General features: G+C 36.7%; 2 protein-coding genes across 3 annotated transcripts in view; both read left to right on the forward strand.

The window, feature by feature from the left end:
* The window catches only part of sem1 (SEM1 26S proteasome subunit), a 1,915-nt gene extending 1,548 nt beyond the window's left edge, over positions 1–367 (forward strand). The window contains exon 3 of the mRNA XM_084422563.1: positions 117–367. Within this exon, the coding sequence (XP_084278689.1) occupies positions 117–159 (43 nt within the window). The 3' untranslated portion in view covers positions 160–367. The remainder of the gene's footprint in view (positions 1–116) is intronic.
* Positions 368–12,337: 11,970 nt separating this feature from the next.
* Positions 12,338–26,986, forward strand: part of slc25a13 (solute carrier family 25 member 13) — a 42,098-nt gene continuing 27,449 nt past the window's right edge. Inside the window, exons 1-7 of one of the 2 annotated variants that reach the window (XM_084423774.1) lie at positions 12,365–12,411; positions 12,929–12,979; positions 13,110–13,164; positions 13,697–13,839; positions 18,980–19,095; positions 24,184–24,323; positions 26,641–26,787. In XM_084423774.1, coding sequence (XP_084279900.1) covers positions 13,153–13,164; positions 13,697–13,839; positions 18,980–19,095; positions 24,184–24,323; positions 26,641–26,787 — 558 coding nt within the window. In that variant the 5' untranslated portion in view covers positions 12,365–12,411; positions 12,929–12,979; positions 13,110–13,152. Of the gene's footprint in view, positions 12,412–12,928; positions 12,980–13,109; positions 13,165–13,696; positions 13,840–18,979; positions 19,096–24,183; positions 24,324–26,640; positions 26,788–26,986 lie in introns of both variants that reach the window. The other variant, XM_084423773.1, reaches the window with a different exon arrangement.

Below are 26,986 nucleotides of genomic sequence, written 5' to 3' on the forward strand. Positions count from 1 at the left end.
ACAGCTGTTTTTAATGTGAAAATTGACCAATTTTACCAATTTAATTCTTTCTGTGTTTGTTTTTGTGAGTTATTGCACTTTTTAACGTTTCCCCCACTTTTTTCCATTCTTTTAAGAGCGGAGCTTGAAAAACACGGATACAAGATGGAAACCTCTTAATGGTGGATTACTTGAGCTGAAAATGGATTTTTCCACATTTGCATATTGTCAGCTTGTTCTGTCAATAAAAAATGTGATTTCTCTTATTACTTCTGTAAGAAGCCCATCGTTGTAAAACGGGTCAGTTGAAACTGATATCAATGTTTTTTTTCCCCTCTTATATACAACTTGTGTTAATAAGTGTGATAATAAAAAAATGTTTTCCCTATTCTGTTTCAGTTTTCTTCTATTTCTATTTCATTGTTTTGCATGAATCTTCTTTTTTTCTAAACGGCTCAGGAAAGTCTGGTTCATATTGTTAGGCAGTGAGCAGACTTTCGTGTACCATTCAGTGATGCAGCTGCACACATCCAGGCCCCTGATCTGAAACTGCTCCCCTGTGCCCTGACTCTTCCCCTGCATCCATGGGGCTTTGCAGAGTCTCTGGTGTGGAGATTATCCAGTGAAGTGTTTGTCTCTGTGGCACGGAGGTGGTCACAGCGTGAGCCCCCAGCCGGTCCTGCCTGGGCCTGCCCACTCCCGACCGGGCCCTGCTCTTTTGCTCTTCACAGCGAGGGCTCCCACACGGAACCAGAAGCCAATTTGCCCAGCCGCACTCCCCCCCTAGCAAAATGATTTCTCTGGATTTGTGGCTGTGCGTCCCAAGGACATAATGAGCTGAAATCAATGCCAATAAGGCATCTCCTACCCCAGAGGAGTCTACCATCATTTCGCTCACATTTTAAAGCCTTGAATTGCGCATTTTCTCTCCCCAAAATTCGAAATATAATTTGTAAATGAATGAAATTATTTGTTTGATGCATGTTTGGCTCTGACATACATCAAATTGGTTAGTTATAGCTATGGGCTTTTCACACTGCGCTTAACCCCGGGTTATCGACGTCATTCTAAACCCCGCTTTTAACCCCCGGGTACAAGAACGTTTCACACTTGTAATTAAAAAGCGGGGTTAGCACCGCTTTTTTACCCGGGGTTATGAAGCCTAGCTCCGGAGCAGAGTTAGTACCGCTTTTTGCGCCGTTAACCCCGCATTAACCACTGATCTGTGCTAAACTTGTACAGTGTGAAACGATGCGGCGTTAGAACGTTTAGGCTACATGCTTAGCAACCGACAGCCAATCGCATGCCTCATATTCATGTGCTTTTTGCAGTCATGGAAACTCACCTCATTGTATAAACAGCAGTTTCAGCATCTTAGGTGAAAAATGTGAGATGGTTACAGAAAATGCATCAATTTCATTCTTACCTTTATAGTCCGATAAGGATAAACTTGATATTTGGCAGTATGAGGATGTGCAATGCTAGAGCCTTTATGTAAATATTCATTGAATTAATCGTTAACCCCCGGGTCTAGTAGAAGCAGAATGAAACGTGAATAAAGTTAACCCGGGATTCCGTTCACCCAGGGTTTAGAATGACCCAGGGTTAACTAATTCAAGTGTAAAACGCCCTTAAGAGTACATGTGTATGAGGCTGCATCTACTTGCTGAACTATGTGTTTTTTAATAGATTTTGAGTTGTTGGTTCTGACTTTAATGACTTGATGTCAAATTTATGATTACATCCTCTTTTTTTTGACATCAGGGACACCCACATCTTGCAGGCGCACACAATCATAACATGTAAATCCACCCATGCCCTTCAAAATAAGTGCTCTGCGCTGGATCATTATTTTAATTGTTGGAGAGCCATCGAGGTGTGAAAATCACTAAGTGAGAGCAACATTGGAGATTCCAGGGCCATTTTGTTTGTGCCTGAAGGCGGAAGATTGGCCTCTTGTGTTTGAGCAAGGTGGGTCTTTGTGGCTTCCCCAAAAATTCAGTTTCACAGTTCAAGAGAATGATTAAGAACGCATATAGTATTTTCCACTATATTATTTCTTTTGTCCTGTTAGCAATTGATAGTGAATTTGGGTTCTTTTAAATTCTGTCAACAGGTCACTCGTCCTGACCTGAAATCAATGGCGACAAATCTAAAACTTTTTTTTTTTTTAAATGTATGAATCAGTCAGGTGCAATGCTTTAAAATGTACGATATTTTTTAATATATGTAAACATTAAACGCAATGTAAAAAATGCAGCTATAAGTAAGTCATAGCAACTTGTTTTTACGTTACTTTAACTCATCAAAATAAGCAATTTCAACTTTTTTAAATGCGTTATCCAAGACTCAACTCAATTTTTTTAAGTCAGTGTAATATAATTTAAGTTGAAATGACTAATCAACCAATTTGATTGGTTGGCAGCAACTGAACTTGTTTTTTTTTTTGTTGAAAATGTTAGTGCATTTAAACAATAATTATTAATTATTACTGTTATAATGTTTTGCATTGAAAAATTATTACAATGCAAAATATAGCTGTTTTCTGTTTTTAATATATTTAAAAATGTAATTTAATCCTGTGATGTCAAAGCTGAATTTCAGTGTCACATGATCCTTCAGAAATCATTCTAATATGATGATTTGCTGCTTAAGAAACATGTCTAATTATTATCAATGTTGAAAACAGTTGTGCTACTTCATATTTTTGTGAAAACTGATACCATTTTTTTCAGAATTATTTGACAAATGGAATTAACAGCATTTATTTTTGTAACATTATACTTCTTTCTTTACCATCACTTTTGATCAATTACAACATAGTATATGTGTTCATTCAATAAATATCAATACCGGTATATCTGAAAATAGAATTAAATGTGATTTTTTTTATAATGAAAAATGACTTCACACCCTCACTGTAGTAGTTTTATATACTGTTATAATTTGATGCACTATATCGAGATATACTAAAGTTTATTATTTGCTCATTCTGTGGTGTTTCTGTCACACATAGGATGGGTGTTGCGGTCGCACTGGGGTGTTTGCGACCACAGCAAGCATCTCCAGCATGAAGACAGGGGGCCGTCGTGCAGGGAGCGCAGCTGCTGCAATAATAGGCCTAATTGCACGTTTCTTTTGTGGGTCTGAAATTAGTGGCAGAGCACAGCTACAATGCCCAAACCTTGAGTAAAAAAAAACTGAGTCACAGGGGCAACTGTTCAGCAGTGCGGCCCATCACCACCACCCACAACTCCCTGTCCCACACCTGCACTCGCCCTCGCTAAAGTAAACACAGATAATAAGGTGTAATTACTTCAAAAAATAATAACGAGAGCCCTCCATGTGACAATGGTTGGCCTGTTTATTGAGGGTGGAAAAAAAAACTTCTGAAGACACAGATGAGGGTTCCCCCATTGAGGGACCTTAAAAGGACATGTGTATCAGTGTAAGTGAGTGTGTTAACCTCGTTTCAGGCCCCTTTTCTCTCTATATGCATTTCTTTGTCCGTCTTTCTTTTTCCAATGTATGGACCGTGGCACTGAAAAACAGAAGTCACTTATGGTGGTATTGGCTGTTGTTACTCTTTATTTTCTCTGCTGTTCATTTGCCCGTAGAGCCTATACAGGGCATTTGGAAATATTACAGTGTTTTGCTGTGTCATACAAAAACAAAGCCTTGTTTTGGACGTCATTTTGCGCTATAGAGACATTTTGATGACTTCTACATTGGAAATTATTTCCATTGATGTTGGAAAAAGTTTTAAAGTCACTGATATTATAATATATAAATATATAAACCCTAACCCTATATATGTATATTATTATTTTATTCATTAAATATATAATTATATATGTATTTATACATTATACAGTATATTTAAATAAAAAATTATATGTTTACATCATTAAAATGTATACCTGTGTGTGTGTATATATATAAATATTTGCATTAAATATATAAAATATAATTTATATATATTTTTATACATATATAAATAAATGCATAATATTATATGTACATCATTAAAATGTATTTATACATTTATATATATAAATGTCTGCTAATTTACATTACTATCATCAAACCAATTTGATTTCTAAATGAAATTAATGTAAAAATTAGGAGAAATTATTGAGTAAAACGTCATAACAGCAGGTTTTTATCAGCTCAACTATGCGAACATTGAAAAGTCTTTTGTTTTATATGTTATTGTTTAGGCTAATTGATAAAAAAAAAGGACCAAATCTAAAATAAAGAGCTTTAATAATGGTTAAATAATCCTACTGTCATATTTGCTAGTCTTGGTGGTCTTAGTGGTTTGTTTAAAATGGAAAAAGGTTTTATTTATTTGTTTATTTATGTAGTTCCCCACTGGGCTCCTAAATCATCTTCAAGCTCAGCGATACCCAGCAATTACAGGTTGTTTTTATTCCATCAGTCCTGCAATCATATTTTAAGCATGCCCAACATATCAAGGCAACTCACCGCACTTAATAACCCTGGACAGTCTTGGAGGAAAAGCACATCAAGACTCGCCAGGGCAATTAAGCACTCTTGATGTTATCTTCACTAGTGAATTATCAGACCTCTGATAATTGTTATTAATTAATCATCTCATTCACTCAATGTCTCTCATTTCCACAATAACTGTAAGGGACTCCAAATGACCTTTTAGATGTGTGGTACACCTGAGGTTTCACTCAAACCATTAATGTTTGTCGAACAGCTTTTAAAGCGTAAATATTATAATGGGGAATAATAATGTCCCCCGATGGCTGATGTTTATGAGAATATGTACACAAAATCTTAACATACACTACCAGTGAATAGTTTAGACACTCCTACTCATTGTTAATTAATAATATTGATCACATTTTAGAATAATTGTGAAGTTATAAATCAAATCTAAGTATCAAAAAACAACATGCATTGAAGTATAGGAATTATGTAGTCACCAAAAAAAAAGTTTTTATGTGCGATATAAAGATTTATTTGTTTATGACATTACACACACACACACACACACACACAAATATCGATTAATCGTGATTAATTGCATCTAACATAAAAGTTTGTGTTTACATAAAACATGTGTGTGTGCATATATTATAAAATGTATATATATCATATATGTCTGTGTGCATGTGCGTGTCTGTATGCACATATGAACACATATAGTATATACAGACACACATATTTAAAAATGTAATAATATATATACACATATTATGTAAACAAACTTTTGTTAGATGTGATTAATCATGATTAATTGATTTGACAGCACTGTAAATCTCTCTCTCTCTCTCTCTTTCTCTCTCTCTCTATACACACACACACACACACACACACACACACACACACACAGTCTTAGAAAAAAAATCTTAAAAGTATACATTTTTACTTTTGAACGTTAGTGTATATAATGTTTTGCAGTTTATAGATTTAAATAATGTAGGTACATTTATATTTTTAATATTACATTTATTATTTTTGGAACGATATATATAAAACAAATTTTTTTTGCAAATAAATTAAGATTATGACTTTTAGAAGGTTTTTAAGGTGAGTTTGAGTTTAAAATATACATACATACATATAGAGTGACTGCTGTCAAATCGATTAATCACGATTAATCGCATCTAACATAAAAGTTTGTGTTTACATAATATATGTGTGTGTATATATATATAATTAAATTTACAGACACATTGTATATATGTCTGTGTCTCTGTGTGTATATATGTGTGTATATGTACACATAATTTTCATTAAAGCTGAAATTATGCAGATATAGGCTACTGGTTGATCTCCACTAAAATGGTAATGATGTGTTTTGATCTTTTTTCCAACTTTGAATTGCTTTCATAGCTGAGATTGACAAATAAATAAGGATAAAGTGTGCGGAGGCCTAATAGACTCATGAACAAATGCGGAGTGCAACTGTAAAATCTGGAAAAATGCAGCTTCGGGGGTTTGAGAGTCTGGGAGGCCTGGCGGAGGCGCAGGCTTATAGTACGAGCTCAACACGGAAACAATTTATCATGTGTGAGCGGCTGTCTGCTCACGAGACAACAACAATGTTCCAAATCTCAGCCTCGGGCAGGACACAAATCCAGCAAATGGAGGCATGTGGACCATTTCTATCTCTCTCTAACACACACACACACACACACACACACACACACAGGTGGTTAACGTGCTATCAAGCACCCCTGATTCCTTACTATACATCCTAATGGGAATATGCACCGAAAACACCGCCTTCTTTTTCAGGATTCAATAATTCAATCCTTTCACTGGTAATTTTCCTAACATGGCAAATTAATGACCCATTCACATTGCTTTTTCTCCTTCTAAATGCAGGAACGGGAAAACCAAAATCTCACATTTGTCAACCTCGTTTCAAAGAGCAAACTCAAGCTATTTTTTTTTTATTCAATGTTGGGAAATGCAGTCATCATTCAGTCATCTTTAATTTAACCGTTTGTCCTCTGAGTGGCAAACTTCCTTAAAATGAGCCAAAGCAGGCAACGCCTACTGAAATGGAATGGAAAATGTGCAGTTTGTTTCATGCCGCCGTGTTTGGGATTGGGAAATGAAAGAAACACATAAGCAAACAAAGAACTGGTGTGTGTTTCATGATGGAGTGTCTGCTGGCCATCACGCAGCTCGTCGAAATTAGAAGTGACACGTGTTACTGAAGGGCTCCCTGCTAAGGAACGCTGTTCTGTCATGAGCTTTGAATCACTGCTCATTGTGCTGGCTTACATATCCGCTGATTAAGGGAAGCAGAGTGTGTGGAGTCGCACTCATTCTTCTCAGAATACACAACCGTGAAGAGTCCACACACTGCAGTGCGTCATTAAAACCTTAGTAGAAGAATCACAGATTTTCCTGGGAGATGCTAATGATATTATATCAGACAACATTTCCATTTTGATCTCCAATGGTTTTTATTTGACATCAGATAAAGAAAATAATAGCACTTCTCTTTTATTTTGGATGGGCTCATCTCTTCAGTCCATGTATGAGAACACTTTTTGTCCTCTCATCTTACAGGCTCCCGTCAGTTCTGACAGAACAGTGAACAGGATTGTTCGTTTTTTGCTTGAAATGGATTGAGTGACATGTAACATGATGCATCCTTGGTGATTTGTGTTTTGTATTTTGCACGGGCCACTCTGTAGCCATGAGAACCGCAGTGTGCAGTGTCTCTGTTCCTCATCCAAAATGCAGATGTCACAATAAAAAGAAAATAACAGTCCGTTGATGCACATGGATTCGTCCCTGAGATGTGCATTTTATTTTGTCAAAATCTCTAAAACATCATATCAAATGTTTTGACTATAGGGAAGCGTGCATCATCGGCTACCATATCGGTAATAGAAGTAAATATATATATATATTTGTGAATTTATCGTTAACATTTAATATTGGATATATACATTGGCCAGTATCACTCTAAAAAATGCTGGGTTGTTTTAACCCAATGTTGGGTCAAATATGGACTAACCCAACGTTGGGTTAAAAATGCAATTTAAAAATGGACAAACCCTGCCGTTGGGTTACATTTTTAATGTAACCAATGCAATTTGTCCATTTTTTAATTGCATTTTTGTCCATTTTTGATTTTGTCCAAAATGCAATTTGTCCATTTTTAAACTGCATTTTTTAACCCAACGTTGGGTTAGTCCATATTTGACCCAACATTGGGTTAAAACAACCCAGCATTTTCGTTAATACGTAATGGTGCATACTCAATTGCCATATTTTGCTGTCATCTAACACTAACTGAAAGTTAATCTTTAAAAACACCTATTAAGTGTATTCTTTAGCAAATCTCAATAATGTTGCCTACAGTATTATGATGCTTAAATTCACTGCATCACCAAGCCTGCATTTATTTGATCAAAAAATACAGTAAAAACACACAGTAACATTGTGAAATATTATTCAAATTTAAACAACTTTCTATTTTAAAATGTAATTTATTCCTGCATCATTACTCCAGTCTTCAGTGTCACATGATCCTTCAGAAATCATTCTAATATGCTGATTTGGAAACATTTCTTGTCATTATCGATGTTGAAAACAATGTTAATCGACCAGAACATTCCTGAATTGATATCTAAAAAGTGCCCTATATTTTGACCACGCTTCCGGATTCCAGATTTCCGGCAGGGCCTGTGTATCTAGATCCGTGGCCAGGTGCTATGTCCTCAGGAGAAGGAAAGGGAAAAGACTTAAAGATTTTCTGGTGTTCTTGTTTTGTTCAAAGACGAACGAGGCTGATCATTTCCCTCCCACAATGCGTTTGAACAGCTTCTATGATCATCAGCTCTGAGAAAGAGCAGGGATCTGAGGGTCCGGAGCCTCTGCCGGGCTCCTCGGTGTTTTGCGGCCTGCATCTGGATTCACTTATGTGGAGGGTTATTATTCGTCCTCTCAGGTTGCAGGTCTGAGTGTGGGCTCTTGTTTTTGGAAATGGCTAAAGCCTGCTTGCCTGGACCTTCTCAAACTGCCCCGGCGCATCCGCCGTCCCTCCAGAGGGGCAATTTCAGCCCATCCCATTTGCCCCAAGGCATGTTTAGTGTAGTCTCTCATTTGAACTGAAAGATGTTAAACAGATTCGTTCAGGAGCCGGACTCCATGAGGAGTGGGTAGGTTCAGGTGACTGGAGCGTATGTTTGTGCACAAGTGTAAATGCATGGGCAATGAAATCTACAGTGAACAGCTTTACTCTTTGACTTTGTAAACAGCGCAGTCAGGCTTTTCCTTGGTCAGGTTTGAAAAATCTAGCCTGTGCTCATTTGTCCATTGTCAGAGCTCTTTATTGTTTTGCACATTGAATTGAACCAGACTTACTAAGTTAGCTGGTGGGATGTTGTTGAAACATGTTTATTTTTGTGTCTGTCACGGCTCATAATGCTCATTCTGCTTTTGTCAGTGAGATTCTATGTGCCATCCGATTGCCGTCTGATTCATTTCAGAGAATGAGAAATTAGAGACAGACTGAAAAACAGAATAAAAGAATGTAGTCAGTAACCATATGCTGACAAATCGTTCAACGAGGGAAAAAGCAATGGCGCACTGCGCTTTTGGACGTCCAATTTAAATTACATTTAAAATGTCTTAGTGAGCTAGTTCCAGGGTTAAAAAACAAACAATTGAAATGGTTGTTAGCATTAAACGTGCTACAATTTACTATTCAAAATATATTTATTTATTTACATTTATAGGCATGTAATGACCAGAATTTGCAGTAAAGGACCTGTTGTAAATTGGCAGCAATATTTAAATAGACAGACAGACAGACAGACAGACAGACAGATATAGATAGATAGATAGATAGATAGATAGATAGATAGATAGATAGATAGATAAACCAAACGACCGACTGACACATAGATGACAGATGTATATTCTGTATATATATATATATATATATATATAGAGATAGATAGATAGATAGATAGATAGATAGATAGATAGATAGATAGATAGATAGATAGATAGATAGATAGATAGATAGATAGATAGATAGATCAAACAACAGACAGATCGATAGATCGACCGACTAACCTGTACACATGATGTAATGTAACTTTTAGAAGTTAGAAGTTTAAAAGATATATAGTCTAAGGTTAAAGGAGGCAGACGAGCTCTAGGAGAAGTTAAATCATGTCAGTCATCCTCATCAGTGCTTGAAAGACCATAATTAAACTGTCAACATCTCAAATAGACACAACTTTGTAAACCACATCTCCATGCCTGTGTTACTTAAAACAGAAGGTATTTAACCTCCGAGACCTCTGGAGTCCCCAGTCGCTGACCATTATTAGAGACACTCCAGTGGTAAAGAGCGACAAAGTGGTTCAATCATTTGTTTATAAGTAGTTCTATTTTTAAAACTCTTAGTTTAGACAACTGAAAATAGGAGGGTTTTGCCCCAAGAAGTCCGTCTAGCCTTGCAGTCTTTTTCTTCAAAGAAGTGTTTGTCCCAGGAGAGGCAGACGGTGACCCCGGCCAAGACATGTCAAAGGTCTTCTGCTTCAGCAACAAATCCAACCAGGGGAGTCCAAGCACAGAGACGGTTTATTCTCTATTTATTATATTTCGAATATATCAGTGTGGTTAATAAAGGTTGGATTATTTACATGTAGCTATACTTTTTTAAATAAATTGACTATTTGTTTTGTCCATATAGGCTACAATGGAAGTCAATGGTTACCAAAACTGTTTGGGTTCTGACATTCTTCAAAATGTGCAAACAAATGGAAAGACATGAGCTACATTTAAACAAATGCATTAAGTTGAACTAAAATTGATTAAGTTCAACTTAATGCATTTGTTTAAATGTAGCTAAAATCAATTGTGTGCAACCACTTACCATACATTTTTTTATTAAATTCAACGAATCATATATATATTAAGCAAGTTACCAGAAATGTTAACACAGTGCATCACTAAACTCGCTTTTGAGATATATTTCTGAATAAAAACGGAGCAGGTGCCATGGATATTTGGGGGAAGAGAATTTCCCCTGTGAGGCCCATTTGAGTGACAGAGAAAGCCTGCTGTGAAAAACACTGTGGTTCCTACTGGTTCTCCAAGAACCCTGAAGCCACCAGAAAAACACTTTGAATTATTTTCAGCACAAAACACATTTTATTTCTGAAGACCATCCCCCGTCAGAGACCTTTTCCTCCTTTAAATGTTTTTTTTTATACCAAGGAAAATTATAAATTTCTTGTTGATGGTTGAATAAAAAAAGCTTATAGAATAAGGAAGACTTTCAAGAGAAAATTGTTTAAATGTTAATGTTGTTTAGATTTTTAGCATGTCATCCTGCTCTTAATTTATTTATTTTACTTAAGCTCATAACTATAGCTTATTACAACTCTTTATATCTTTAATATATTTAATTTTACCATGATGTAATCATTCTTTTAGATGACATGACATCAGTTATTCTCCATTGCTGCAATTTCCATTTCATCAGCGTCATCATGCACTCTCAGAAAATAAAGTACATAATTGTACCTTTAGGGGTACAATGGCTTGTCACTGGGGCTGTACCCTCAAGGGTACAATATTGTACCTTAAAGGGATAGTTCACCCAAAAATGAAAATTCTGTCATCACTTACTCACCCTCAAGTTGTTCCAAACCTGTATGAGTTTCTTTGTTCTGCTGAACACAAAGGAAGATATTTGGAAGAACGTTTGTAACCAAACAGATCTCGGTCCCCATTGACTACCATAGTATATTTTTTTCCTACTATGGAAGTCAATGGGGACCGAGATCTGTTGATTACAAACATTCTTCCAAATATCTTCCTTTGTGTTCAGCAGAACAAAGAAACTCATACAGGTTTGGAACAACTTGAGGGTGAGTAAGTGATGACAGAATTTTCATTTTTGGGTGAACTATCCCTTTAACCTTTAAAATAAACGGTACATATGTACCTTTTAATGCTTTTTGACCCTCAAAAAGGTACATAATATATGTACCTTGAGGTCCAATAATAAGCCCTATGGGGTACTTTTATTGTAGATTGTACCTTGGGGGACAGAAATGGACTCCTACTGTACCCCTATTTCTGACAGTGTGAGCACATCATGTTTTATTGTGGAGATAAAGGACGACATGGGCCATTTCTGAAAGTCTGGCATTTCATATGGGTCTGGTCAAGCTCAGGCACTAAACCTTTAAATTATAATGAAAATAAAGAGCTAATATTAGACATTGCTTAGTGAGGCATTGACTTAGCGTGAAAGTAAATCTTTGATATTTTTAATGCTATTTTAATTAAATTATCACACTGATTTCTGTAACTGTATGTTAGAGTGAGTCAAAACAAGAATGCAAAACATATTCATCAACTCCACTGCTAATAATTGATTTCTTACCCAAATGATATCACTTCCTGCTGCCATGAATGGCTTTTTTTGTTTTGTTTAGGCTTTTTGTAAGAATGGGTTTTTGTTTGATTAAATATTACAAGACTATCAGGTTTTATATTGAGGCCACATGGAAAAAAACAACAACAACTAAGAAGTGATACCCAATGCTTTGTTTGAAATATTCGAAACACCAAGAATATTTATAAAAAAAAAATCCTGTGAAAAGTTAGCGTAGTGATCACCCATAAAATGACGTCAACTGCTCAAACCAAAGCAGTGAAATGATTTAAAATTTGATAAACTGATATGATTAATATCCTTACAAAGTGTGAGACCGATTTTTTATCCAATATATTCATATTTGAACGATTCACGACTGCACCAACGTGAGCGTTTCATCCGCTTTTGTTTCCTCCACGCGCACTAGCCGCTCGCGCCCGCACGTGATCTCCATGGAAACGTCATCAAGCTCTAGAAGTCTTCCTGTTGCTATAGTTGTGCGTTAGCTGATCATGGCAGCAAAGGTAAGCGTTATTCTCGCACAGAAACATAGTAGCTTTCTGCAGACGAAGGGAGCGCAGTGTTTTATCGTGAAGCATACGTATATGTCCAGAAAACATCATCGCAGGACACTGGAGAGACGCGGATTAAGTGATAACCTTCAGTACACAGTAGCCGGTGTGACAGAGCTAGTTAGCCTGCTAATGTCCTGGGTGAATGTTAGCGTCTGTCAATGACATTGAGACATAAGAGCACTTCAGTGAGCTCTGATGAAGGATCATCAAACCCCTGTAGATAGACTGTCCACTGTCTGCTGGAGTGTTTGAATGGGTGTCATGGGGTTTATAGGATGCTAAACATTCCCTGAAGTTGAGTTGCTTAGATATAAGATGCTTTTAATAATTATAATAACACCAATGAGCATCATAACCAGTGTATATATATATATAACGTATCCTAAAATAATGTTAATAGACAGCACTGGGTGTAATAATGTATGATCCATTATATATGTAGATCATAATGTGTTTATGTCTACAGGTAATGATAAAGAGGGCTGATCCAGCAGAGCTCAAGTCCATTTTCTTGAAGGTATGTCACCTCGTATCTCCCTTGAGAGTCTGGAAATGAAGGGATGGCAACGTAGCCCAACATCTAAGCACTGGTGTCAATGAGATATACCTCTATCTGATATAACCAATTAATTAATTTCTCATTACAGAAAGAAAACCTGAGGATTAATTTAAAAATGCATCGAGCACTGTATGAAACTCCTAGTAAGTTCACATGAATATACGAAGCAGAGTTCCTTTAAAGCACGAGAAAAAAAACTTTGCATGAATAACGTATTTTAAGTAGTGAATCTAACAGCAAATGATCAAAAAAACTAACATATGCTTAATTAATATTCCTTTCAATAATCAGCCTTTTTCTTGCCTTCTTCTGGTTTACCATCTGGATGATTGTAAAATGATGTTGTTTTTGTTCATGTTGTCCTTAACTGTGAACATAATTGTTCTTCGGTTATTCTGTCTCGGGTTTGTAATACTACATATTTATGATTGCTATTTTGATCAACGCAATATGTGATTTTAACTGAGATGTGGTCGGCCACATTTCATGGATTACTACATTGTACAAGGCGCTGTATTAAGTGACTAATTCAATGACTGCTCTGAGTTTGCTGGTTTATTATATGAAATGCATCAATTAATGGTAATCAGATTTGTATCTACAATATCTATTCTATACTGCAGTGGCCTCAGCATTAAATACATAATATTAGCCCAGTTTTCTTTTCCTTCACAGTATGCCAGCGTGGAGAAGAATGGAGAGCACCACATGTCCCCCGAGGACTTCGTGTCCAAGTTCCTCCATGCACAAACAGACATAAGGCTGTCCAAAGAGGCCACGGTTCTACTCGCAGGTGTTCTGGACCAGACCAAAGATGGGTTAGTATTCATGTCTATTGCTGCTGATATAAAAGTTTGAGTTGCACTTGAACCTCAGGTTTGAAAACAAATCAAATCGCGCAACCAAACCACAATGACCAACGCACTGTGTAAATTTGTGTTTTTCATTAATAATTCACGACTTGTGTAAATTACAGTTCATAGTTCGTTTGATTCATAAACAAAGCGTCTGCTGTGAAATGGATGTGGATTATGCGGCGGTATCTTCTGCTTTTAATCCTGCATTAGGATGAAGGGTCAGACATCTTAACACACCACACTTTGTTCAGGTGCTGCTCCTTTCAGGCAGCGCGGCTCAACCCCTTTTTGCATTAATATGTATGCTTTTAATGATACATAATGATGGCCAATGATACGCAAGCGTAAGTCCAGAAAGATTGTGCGTTACCATGGCAACCGGCCGGGCCGCGTGCATGTGGTCATACGGCACGCATTATTAGGGCTGCCATAGACCGGGAGAGGTACACACGCACTGTAATTGCCTGTGCCATTCAGCTCTCGTGCTTTGTGCGACTTTGAGGATGGATAAATTGCTGCATCTCAGCTATTAACGGATAACTATTAGGGAATCATGGCTTGAGCTCTCTTTCAGAACATGATTTTTTTATTTTTTTTATTTGCAGGGCTTTGAGGAAAAAAATAGGGTGATTGTTTGATTTAATCAAGATTATGGAAGTATAAGAGGTTTATCTTTGGATTTGTAAAAATATTATTCACACAATGCATGTAGGTTACTGAGCTAGTTAAAGAAAGATCTGGATATATATGGATTTCTGAGGTTTGGTCGTTAGTGGCGGCTGTGGTCAGGACCTTCATGCCGTCAGGATTGCGGAATGTTGCAAATGAAGAAACGTTCATTTTGAGGCCTTCGTCCCAGAGTTGCAATGAGAAGGCTCTAACAGCAGTTCATATTTTTGTACAAGTGGAGCTTGCTATGATATTGAAATGTATTCAAAATCATAAAGCTTCGAGAGCGAATAGCTCTGTTTGTGTGGGTGCCGAATCCGATGTTTTTGCTGAACACCAAGTGTTTTACAACCGAGGTAGGTTTTCATCTGATTGAGATGATTCACAGGTTATCTCTGTTTCATGAGATGGATACAAACAGCATGATGCATTTTCTACCTCCTCCTGAGCTGGAATAAATCAACTGATGTGGTGACATCCATCAGGCTCTGAATCACTTCTCCTTTATTCACTCAGCCCTGTTTGAGCGGTATCCTGCCAACGGTTCTGAATCAGTCATTCGACGCATGTAGACTTCCCTGCTGATTCAAAGATCTGCCAGACATTCTCTCCTTTTCTGCCTCTATCTTTTCTCCCCTCTCCATTTTTGATGGAAAAACTCCTCAAGTGTGAAACTCCGTAGCGTCTTGGGGGTTAAAACTTTGTAAAGAGCGCACGCTGAGAAAATGGCAGTACGTGCCCTTGTGGTTTCAGGCTGGTCTGAGGTATGCACTCAGGGAAAGCTAAACCAGCCCGCGTCCCTCCGCATCTACGCTTGTCAGTGACAATGACAGGGCCGGAGCTTATTGAAGGTGCTCTCTCTTCACCTGTCATGGATAAAAGCTACAACGCTAAACCACTGAAATAATAAGTCTGTAAATAGTGTTTCTGCTAAGGACAGTGTTTACCAGCACCTCTCGGTTTTAGAAACAACACAATTTAAAGGTGCGTGGCACCCGCTGGGAGATATAAGGAAATGCTTTGTACGAACGTATTTCTGTTTTGATTAGCGCGAACGTTGAAAATGAATAGCAGCATAAAATTATTTTATTTGACGAAAATATCAACAAATGTATTGGTTTCTACAGTATGTTCCTCTTCTACATTTTTGAAATATGTCTTTTATGCTCAGCAAGACTGCACAAAAATACAGTAAAAACAGTAATATTGTGAAATATTATTACAATTTCAAATAACCGTTTTCTGTATTCATATATTTTAAAATGTAATTTATTTCTATGACGCAAAGCTGCATTTTCAGTCTTCAGTGTCACGTGATCCGAGTTGGTGCTCAAAGTATTTCCCGTTATTATCAATGTTGAAAGCAGTTGCTGCTTAATATTTTTGTGTGAATACATTTTTGTACAGATTCTGTGATGAATAGAAAGTTAAAAATAACTAGGCCGATAAATCTTTTGTAACATTATAAATGTCTCTATTGTCAATTTAATGTGTCCATGCTAAATAAAAGTATTAATTTCTTTCAAAAAACTTTTTTTTTTTACTGACTCCAGACTTTTTCTGTTTAGAAAAACAAAGTTCCACATGAATTGTCCTTATTATTAAATCGTTTCAGTGTCATATTTGAGAAACATAAAACTTTTTGCATTCCCCATGTTACACTTCTGGTTCTGTGCCATTTTAGTTGATGGTTGAAAAATGTTCTTTGTCAGGCTTATTATTTGAGCTTCGGTTTAGTTTGTTTTACATGGCTACAGCATCTTAGTGTGTTTGTGTACCAGTGTAATTGTTCTCTAGTAGTCAAGGAACTGCTAATCAACCATCATAAGCCTCACGTCTGGCATGGCGCTGGGGAAACTACATGCACAACTCATTTTTGTGTATGTTGATTGGAGGGCATTTAATGCAGATACACTCCAAAATCAATTACAGTGACCATCAAGCTGATCTGAAATGAAAGCGATACCATCTGGTGATTAGAAGTCCCTCCTTGCCTTCCAACGGTTTCCAGTGTCAGAGATGCGTTTTAATGCTGCCTATTGGACATCTCCTACTTCCCGCTTCTGAAGTCGGGATTACGAGCTCGTTGCTCGGTGCTTTGTTGTCGGAAAGAACAGGAATCATGGATGACACCAGGTTTATTCTTGCCTATTTATTAGGAAAATCTTATTAAAGGCAAAATGCTATTTAGCGTCCCATTCATTGACAACCATATAAACAATTCACCGCACTATCTAGATAGTCAGCTTGCTGGGATTTCGGACAAAAACAGGCTATTTTCGCTGTGTATGGAGGATGAATATTCTTCATAAATATGCACTATTTTAACGACAAGACAAGGTGATATAGCTATTGTGGAAAAAACTAGTAAAGAATACCTGTCACAATAGCAGTCGTTCTCCCCTCTGCCATGTTTAAAGTTTATGGCCCGCTCAACTCAGGAACTCAGAATTATGAAAATTGGACATGAACACCCTCTCAAGTCAGATTTACCACTGGGAAGCTTCGGGATAATTCTGATACCCAAGTTTCTGAGTTGAGCGAGCCATAAACGGTTTCTTAACAAGTTTTTTTTCCCACAACATCTACATCGTCTTGCCTTGTCGTTAAAGTAGTGCATATTTAGGCTACATATATGAAAAGTCATTTGAAGCGTATTGTATGTTTTATACATAGCGAAAAAAGCCTGAATTTGACTATCTAGATAGTGCAGTGAATGTTTATGTGGTTGTCAATGAATGGGACACTAAATAACATTTTGGCTTTAATTAGAATTTCCCAATAAATAGGCAAGAATAAACCTGGTGTCCTCCAGGATTCCTGTTCTTTCCCAAAACAAAGCACTTGAATGCAACGAGCTCGTAATCACGACTTCAGAAGTGGGAAGTAGGAAATTTCCCATTTCAGCATTATCCCAGAGCTTCCAAGTGGTAAATACGCCTTGAGAATGGCGTTCATGTCCAATTTTTAACTAGGAAGCTCCGATAACTCGTGAAGGCAGCATAATCACTCGCTGAGTTTTGTCCGACTTTTCTTTTTGCAAAAGCATCAGCATCCGTATCTGTATCTCTCCTTGCTTTTTGTTTTCAATCATCGACGCCCGGGCCCAGCGGATCGCCTTTGAAGCTCTCCACCCACTCTGGAACAGCAGGCTCCTGTTCTCCGACTGTCTGCTTAGTTAATAAAACAATTACTCTTGACTCCACAATGTGGCTGATTTGGCATGCTGGAAGCGCACAAATTCTCAGTTCCTTTGAATTTCATCAGTAACAAAATTAATTAGAGTGGCCACGAAAATGTAATCATTGCTCCCTGGAAATTGAAATAAATTAGAGATGCATGCATTGGGACTGCTCGTTAGCAGTGACCTCGAGTAATTGCTGTATCCATTTGTGAAATTCATAATGGAGTTGAGGCAACTTTGAACTGCGCTTAAATAAAGACTAGATTGCATGGTCCCCAGGGTTTCCTACGAATGCTGAAATTGGTTATTTGATGAGGTAGATACGTGTGTGTGTGCGCGCTTGTGTGCATGTTTATGTGTTTTCTGATGTCATGCTCTCCATTATAACTCAAACTTTTAGTCATTTGCAGAAGTAGTGCTGTTAGCGTTCCCCTTTTATTGATATCATATTTTAATCTTTCTGCTGGTTTACTTGATTATTTGTCGAACAATAGCACCCATTTACTGTAAAATCATCACACATGTAAGGAACTAATGAAATAATCGTGCCAATTATATGAAGGCTTCTCGAAATGTGCACTGGCAGTCAAAAGTTTGAGCAAATCTGTTCAAGTATGAATTTCTTTACATTATTTTATAAATATATTTAAATAAACATAGTTCATATATTTTTAACTATATATATTTTAGTTCATATATTTATATATGAATTTATTTCAGAAATTAAGCGTCTCCTTTTGACTGGTAGTGTACATGCATCCCAGTAATTCTTCCTGATCATTTCCTTACTGTACTGCTGCATGACTTGTTGGTTGATTGATTCTCTTGTAATCACATGATTTACTGAGTTCCCAACCATTCTGGGGGTCTTATATGAACTGGTCCCGTTTTCAGTAAGGTAATGACATTTGACAGTCAAATTGGAAGCACTTCAATCAAGATTGGGATCATTGAAAAGCCTGTTATGTCAAATTGTTTTGTCATTCACTTAATCTCTGGGCCTAGAATTGAAGCTGGACTGTGTGTTTAGATGTTTTGTACATCATAATTTTAGGCTGATAATTACAGTTGAACAAATCACTCAAGTGTCAAGTGTTCACAATGAAAATATGTGCTACCTTTTTTTGTTTGGCGACGAGAAGCAGTAATCAGCGAGTGATACCCTCTCATCATTCAATAATGTAATGCCAGGCTGGTGGAGTGAAGTGTCCACAATATGTAGGCTGTAAGTCTGTTTGTCTCCATCAGGTTGATCTCCTTCCAGGAGTTTCTGGCGTTTGAGTCGGTGCTGTGTGCTCCGGATGCCCTCTTCATGGTCGCCTTCCAGCTCTTCGACAAAACTGGAAATGGCTTTGCCACTTTTGGTAAGTGTACAATGCTCTTTATAAAACAGAGTTCTGATTGGATGAGCTGCGTTTGAATGTTGATAATAGTTCACCTGTGTCCGCGCACGTTCTGCAAAAATGGGCCTAGCTGCTGTGTTGCTGGCCTACAGTTACGAGAATTAGCTATATTACTTGGCAGAAAAGCTGTTTTATATGTTAATTATGAATCGTATATATATATAAATGTTTTTTGAACATTTGTGTCTTTTATTTAGGCATTCAAAAGCCTTGCGGATCAGCGAATTTACCACATTTGAAAGTTGTTTTACTCCAACTTTTTGCACATTTAAATGATAAAAGGGTTGCACTTTATTACAGTATATGTACTTGTACAATGTTTTTTGGGTTCATTTGGTTTGGTTTGGTTCTGTTCTGTTTTTTGTTTGCATATTTAAATGCTGAAAAGGGCTGCACTTTATTTTACATGTACTTGCATGTACTGACAGTGTACTTACCTAAGAAAATACTGGGTAATATAAGGTAACTACAGGGGTTAAGGTTAGGTTTAGGTTCATGGTTAGTACCTAGTTATTACCCAGTTATTGTGCATAGTGCATAGTACAATAATAAAGTGCCACCATAAAAAGTGTGTGATGTTTAGGGCTGCACGATATTGAAGAAAAATGCGATATGCAATAACTCTTTCAATAATGCGATCAGGGCTCTACACTTACTTTTTGAACAAGGAGCACTGGTGCGCCTAAATAAAAAAATTTAGGAGCACAGACAAATATTTGGGGGCACAGTCATTTTTGTTGTATAAGTTTATCATTATAGTTTTATTATTAGAATTATTCAACAATTAAATTTACAATGCTCATTGTAAGGTTAAGAACATCAGACCAAAACTTTCAAACAAAAGATTTTCATTTAATTCTATTTTATCGTCATGTAGATTTCATTTATCATTGTATGTAGGCCCTATGTATGTTTCACTTTTTATTTTAAATGAAGATCATGTCTGAGTCACTTGGCCAAGCTTTGTAGCCTGGTTGTCTTGACCTCTTTCCAGCAGACAGCCCATTTTCAGCACATTTTGTAGGATCCAGGGAGGGCCCCTCTGTGCGAATTAGTAAAGCCCTATAAAATCCGTTTTATTTTTTCCCAAATTCTGTTTTTTCCGTTTTAATTTTTGGGAATTCAGGTTTTTTTTTACCCTTTACTGGTAATTTTAGTCGTAAAAAGAGTGTTTTTAATGTTAATGATTAAAATGTACACAAATAAAATAGGAGTGACCCTAAATTTATTGAGGTAACAAACAAAATTCTCATTTTAAGAGATGTTAAATGTGGTTTGGTTTGTTTACATTAGTGAATGTATTAGGCTAACTAACATGAACCACGAGCAATACATTTGTTACTGTATTTATTCATCTTTGTTAATCTTAGTTAACTCTAACCCTGTATTTTTAATGTTACTTCACACAGTGCATTAAGCTAACTAATGTTAACAAATACAACTTTTCATTTAAATAATGTAGGCTACTAAATGGTGAAATTAACATTAATAAAGATTAATAAATGCTGTAGAAGTGCAGTTTATTAATAGTTAATGTTAACTGATCTAGTTAACTAGAGTTTAATAAATGGAACCTTATTGTAAAGTGTTACCGATTTTGTTATACACCGAACCGATTCAGTGTTGGACAGATCAGTTGTTTTAACCATTCATTAAAGTGAATCGGTTCAAAGGAGTCATTAGTTCGCGAATCGGACGTATCATTAGGCAGACTTGTACGCGTTGTGTGATTATCCCGGCAGTTTTAGGACATCGCACAAGATTTGTCAACACAGAAAACATTTCATCATTGGATAGGTTTAGTTTAGTTTATTGGAAGTGTTTTTTATGTCAGCTGAATGGGCGGAACGCTTTTCAGAGAAGGAAAGGTAAAAAAGTTTTTTTTTTTTTTTTCACAATTCACACACAGCGGTAGCCTAATTCAGGAAAAAAAATATCCGAATGCTCCACGTGAAACCTCGTTCTTCCGATCTTTTACCATTGTGTCAATTCTCAATTGATTTAGATTAATAAACGCGAGGGAATGAAAGAGAGCAAGGCAGTTTGAAGACGCGCGCGCGACCGGGCCTCTCTCTATGCTCGTTCTTTCAGTAATATGCGATTTTCCTCAGACATACGTTTTTCTCCCACACAAAAACAGAATTTTATTCCAAATATGTAAAATTCCGCGTTGACACTAGATTCCGCGTTAATTTGCCAATTCCGCGATTCCGTCCGCGATTGCGGAAATTATAGGGTCCTAAAATAGTTCGTGTATGGGCACTGTAGTTTTTTTTTTTATGAGGCTACAGACTAGCTACTGAAGATTTAGGCCTAAATGACTGATCTCCCGGTAATATAGTGTCCTACTCTGCCCCTCCTCATTAAGATGTATTTGCAGCTGTTTCTATTGAAAAATGCTGTCACTCGCACGAGTGCGCCCAAATATTTTTTCACGTTCGCACGCCGAAATATTTACTCGCATGTGCGAGTGAAATGGGCGCACTGTAGAGCCCTGAATGCGATATGCGATTCGATAATGCTTAAAGTGTGTAAAATAAACTTCAATTATCTTTAAAATATATGTAAACTTTAATAACCTACATTATAGGTTTTTCTTTATATAGATATATTTATATCCTCTTTTTGTGACAAGAAAACATCCCTACAACTTCTACAAGTGAACATCAGTGTTTTACTGTGGCATAAGAAGTGTTATTTTAACATCAGTGTAAACCACGGGGTTTAGGGGTTCAGGTTATCCTAAACAACAGAAACTGAATAATCAAACGTAAAAATAAACACTGCTTAGTTTTCACTGTATGAATTAAATATATTCTTATTAAAGCTACAAAAGTTATTCAGCCAAGAGCACTGAGTGATTTTCTCTTGTGTCTTTTGTTCATGACCCCAGTTATTACAAGCTGTTGCGATATGCATTTACATTTGCAATATTGCGATAATTTTACATTGTACAGTCCTATGTTTTTAGTATTTTTTTCGTTGAAGGTTTTAGGTACTTCACTTTCCGTAAGAACACTCTTTTTTTTGTTTTGTTTTGCACATTTAAATGATAAAAAGCGTGTGATGTTTTAGTATATTTTAGTTTAAGATTGTAGTTTCATCACAGGAATTTCAATTCATTTGAATTTCCTTCACATGAATGTCCATATTTTGGCCTAATAATCACTAATTGGATCAGCTGAATGCCTAAATCAATTAGGTTAGGTAGATTCCTGTCACTTAGAATCAGTTAAGGTAAAACTCTTAATCCGGTTTATTCAGCCACTTTAAAATGCAGATTGATTTCAAACGCAACACGATCAGTATAATCTTCCGCTGTACATTAATTGCGCTTATTTGATTTCAGATTAAGAACAAAGGATTTTAATACACCAGTAGTATGAGATGCTGCATTTACAGTTACATTCGTGTTGCAAACGAACTTGGCACAAGAAAAATGCATGTGTTCGTCTCATGTGTTAAATTTCCCTAATTGACTTAAATAGTCTAATTTGCCTTTTGTAGGCGAGACCTGTCAGATCATCTCATTTCAAATGCACTACCCAAAGTGCCGAGGCGGAGAGAAAGAGACTTTCATCAACCTGTTTTAGTCAATAGGGAATAAGATCAGATAATGCATGCACATATATGCGTATTTCATATACATATGACATAGTTATTTAGATTTGCTGTTCAATGGGTGCTTGTTGCTCATGTCGTCAGGTTGAGCTGGAATGAGAATGTAAGGCAGTATTTGTCTCATACACCTGTTTTTCAACTGCTGCAGTCACCTCAACATAAATAGCAAATAACTTCTGACTAAGATTATGGTCATGTCAAAATCACTTTATTGTGATGCACTACAGAGGGTCGGAAAATGAAATGCCGCTCTGTGTTAAAGCGAACAGGAGCCTCCCGTTTATAACCCTCTTAATGTCATTAAAAGCATTAAAGGTCTCTTGCTGTTACATTAAACAGTCTTTTTTTCACCATTTAATAAACCCTGTCATTGCAAGTCATATTATGAAGGGTTATTTTTTTTAAGGGTTTGGAAAATTTAGGTTTTAATTAATGAATGACTAGCATTTTTTTCGTTCCCCCCCTCCCCCCCTCCCCTTCAACTTCAATTAGGTGAATTAGAGGTAATAAAACTTGCAGGCTGCCATGCAACTCCAAAGCGATATAACTAAAGAAGGACTGAGAAGTGTTGACAGGTTCATAAACACTGATAAAATAAAGGTCTGGAGTAGCTCCACAGTGGAACTCTGTTGTAATACTATAAAAAGCATCTGCTGTATGACTGCTTACTGTTTATCATTTGCCATAAATAGGAAAAAAAACTGGTTGTTGCGCTTCATGAGGAATGCTTCTCGGCAAAATGTTCAACCCCATTTTTCTTCGCTTTTATTGTCATGGTCTTCAATTCAATGATGCATTTTGCCGCTTCTGTTTTTTTATTTTTTTTCTAATTTAATAAAAATGTTTCATTACTAGTACTGTCAAATTGATTCACCTAACATAAATGTTTGTGTGTGTGTGTGTATATATATATATATATATATATATGTGTGTGAGTGAGAGAGAGCAAGAGAGAGAGAGTGTGTATATATATAATAATGTATTATGTATTTACAAACTTTGTTCGATTCAATTAATCGCGATTAATCTATTTGACAGCACCATTTCTAGCATGAGTGAACGGTTGAATTGAAAAATGACCATGAATATCACAATGTCTTAGTGTTTTTCTTATTATTTTTGATTTAATGAACGCCACAACCTGATGATCATATGTTTAAGCATGATCTGAAATGATTCAAAGAGCAAGAACATCTGACTTTCTGTACAGTGTCACGTATTCACTTCAAATAGTGCAGAATTTTAAATATTTTTTAATAGCTTTTATATAATATAATACATTTTTTTAAATGCTTTAACTTAAAAAAGGAAGAAAAAGAAATAATGTGTGTTTTGCCGGTGCAATCATAGAAATCTGACAATGCATCGTTTTTGTAACTCGATCCTCAACAATGACATTTCTGATGCCAGGCTTATCTCTGATTTCAGAGGATGTGAAACAAGTTTTCGGTCAGACCACTATTCACCAGCACATCCCCTTTAACTGGAACTCAGAATTTGTTCAGCTTCACTTTGGCGCGGAGAGGAAGAAACACCTTAACTACGGGGAGTTCACTCAGTTTCTGCTGGTGGGTACGACTGCTGTCTAATTTCTCTTTCTTCTGCCCACCTTTCCCCCCCACGCACAGTCGCACACCCGCACACCCGAACGCACTCACTTTCACACCGTCCCCATCACACACTTTCCTTCGCCGCCGCAAGAGCTCGGATCGATGTAATGTCTTGTTTGGTGTGTTTTGCGCCTGGTCTCGCCTAGATTGACACACAGATCTGGGCACGGTTTCCCGCAGCACAACGAGGCATATTGACCTAGTTAGTCATTAATGAAACACTGGAGTTATATTCCTACACCAGCATTTGTTTCTCATTAGCTGACGTAACCTCAGAGCAGTCTAGCGATTCCCCTAAAACAGGTAATGTTTTTCTCCTACAAGAAGAATAGCAGTATTCCTTTTGTATTTGTGGCGTGCTAGAAATTTTCCAATATAGCGTCTAGACCTGAGAGCGGGCAGAGGGGGTGTGAGGGGGTCGCTCTGCCAAGTTTGCATCTACGCTCGCTATATCTGAATGAGCTTTTTATATTAAACTTAACTTGGACCAGATGGGTTTTTGGGAAACTACGAGAAACACGCCGATATTGTGTTTGTGGCCAAGACGGGATTCATTTTGTTTTTGGAACTCGAAAACGATGAAAAAACACATTTCCCGTTTCATTTATTTCATTTTCTTTGAATTGGCAACTTGTGGAGTGATTTTAAAAACCGGTGTTAGATTCGATCCACTCCGGTATCGTGCAGCACTGTAAAAAATGAACCAGCATCTTCACGTCTCAATGAAACCCACAGATTCACGAAATTATGAATGGATGCTTTCCAACACTGACGTTGTGTCAATATGTCCTCCTACAAATATGTCATGATGTCCGTCAGAAATGGCATTACTGAGTCTTAGCCAAAGGTGTAACACCTTGCTGTTTCTTTAACCTGAACAGTGATGATGAGATCTTCAAGACCGTTTAAATGCGGTTTTAATGCCAGCGCTTGAATTAAAATAATTGACCCAAGCAGAGATGCCTCATCAAATGTTTTTATTTGAATCCAAAGACAATTAAAGGCACAATAAATGCCATGGCGGTTTCAATATTGGCTTTCGGAGGTTCTGTTCTTCTCCTACCTAAATAAAAACCATGCTTTTGAAACACTCACAGTTGCAGTAATTTAACGTTTTAAGAGACTAACTGTAAACTGTAAGGTTCAGAGCCACAATTATTATGCAATTCCACATGCTTGTGGCTGGAGCAGCACAATGCGAGACAGCAGCCAGATATTATTTACCTCTACCTCTGCTCTTGTTTTATTTACAGTGCTACTGGCATTTCCTCCTTGTTTAAAACATTGTTTGCGAAAGGCACAGGAGCATTTATAAGACGTTTTTTTTTTTAACCTAAATAAATCATCTTTGTTTTTCCAGCATCTGATTTGCAAATATTTAAATAAGTATATTGATGTGAAAAATAGGTTAATGATAGAGAAATTACCAGTAACAATCTGTAACTGTGTTATTTTAGTTTTTTTTTTTTTTTTTTTTTATGAGGAGAGTGACATTTCTATAATATCAGAAATAGGTTAGCACGGAGTCTGACATTCAAAGCTTTGACATTTTCTCTAATAGTGTTTTTTGCGCAGGCGTTCCTTCTATACGAAGACACGTCCATATTCGCACAGCAGACCTATATTTCCAGTATTTTGGACCGGGTGCTCAATTATGCTGGGAGAGAGAAAAACAACTCTCTTTAAAAGCCTGAGATGTGTAAGAAAGTCATTCTCGTCTCTTGATGTGATACCGCAACCGTTCCAGAAGAGTCGCACAATCGACAAAATGAGAGTTTCCTCTCTATCAGATGCCTCAAAGCAATAAAATATGTATGTTGTGGAAACATCACGCACAATAATTTAATCATTTTTATTTGAATAAATATATTTGTTTGCATTAATTAAAAAAATGATAATAATTTTTGTTGTGAATAAAAGAAGTAAAAATAATATTATGATTAATATATATTTATAATATATTTTAAACTAAACGTATTGATGCTTTTTTGATTCAGATCAATGCACAGGATTCATTTAATCTTTATATTTATTAACGTTAATATCATCTGGAGCTGATTTTACCTTTTAAAGAAATGATTTGTTTGCATTTTTACATAATAAATGCCAGCTGTACAGCATAGGCTACATCTCACTTGGTTTATGTTATAAAATCACATGCATGTAATATATCTATGTCTGTTTTTTTTTTTTTTTTTGCAGTACAAATTGCTCCAATTCAGCATTCGGTAAACTACCAGCATGCAGATACAGATTGACATTCACTGTGTTGCAGGAGATGCAGCTTGAACATGCCAGACAGGCTTTTGCGCAGAGAGACAAGGTCAGGACCGGCGCCGTCACGGCTCTGGACTTCAGGGACATCATGGTGACCATCAGACCCCACATGCTCACACCATTTGTGGAGGAATGCTTAGTTGCAGTGAGTTTAGTTTTAATTATGCTTTAGCCTTTTTCAGCCAGTGGCTGTACTGCATGACAGCTTCGGGATAGACTTTTTTTTTCACATAAACCACCGGGAGATATTTGTTTGTAAGGTGTGTGTGTGTGTGTGTGTGTGTGTGTGAGCAGTCTGTTTTATACACACTCCATGGAGTCTGTCATTTTCTCCTCGATTTGTG

This window comes from Rutilus rutilus, assembly GCF_951802725.1.
Source record: "Rutilus rutilus genome assembly, chromosome: 11".
NCBI classification, from domain to species: Eukaryota; Metazoa; Chordata; class Actinopteri; order Cypriniformes; family Leuciscidae; genus Rutilus; species Rutilus rutilus.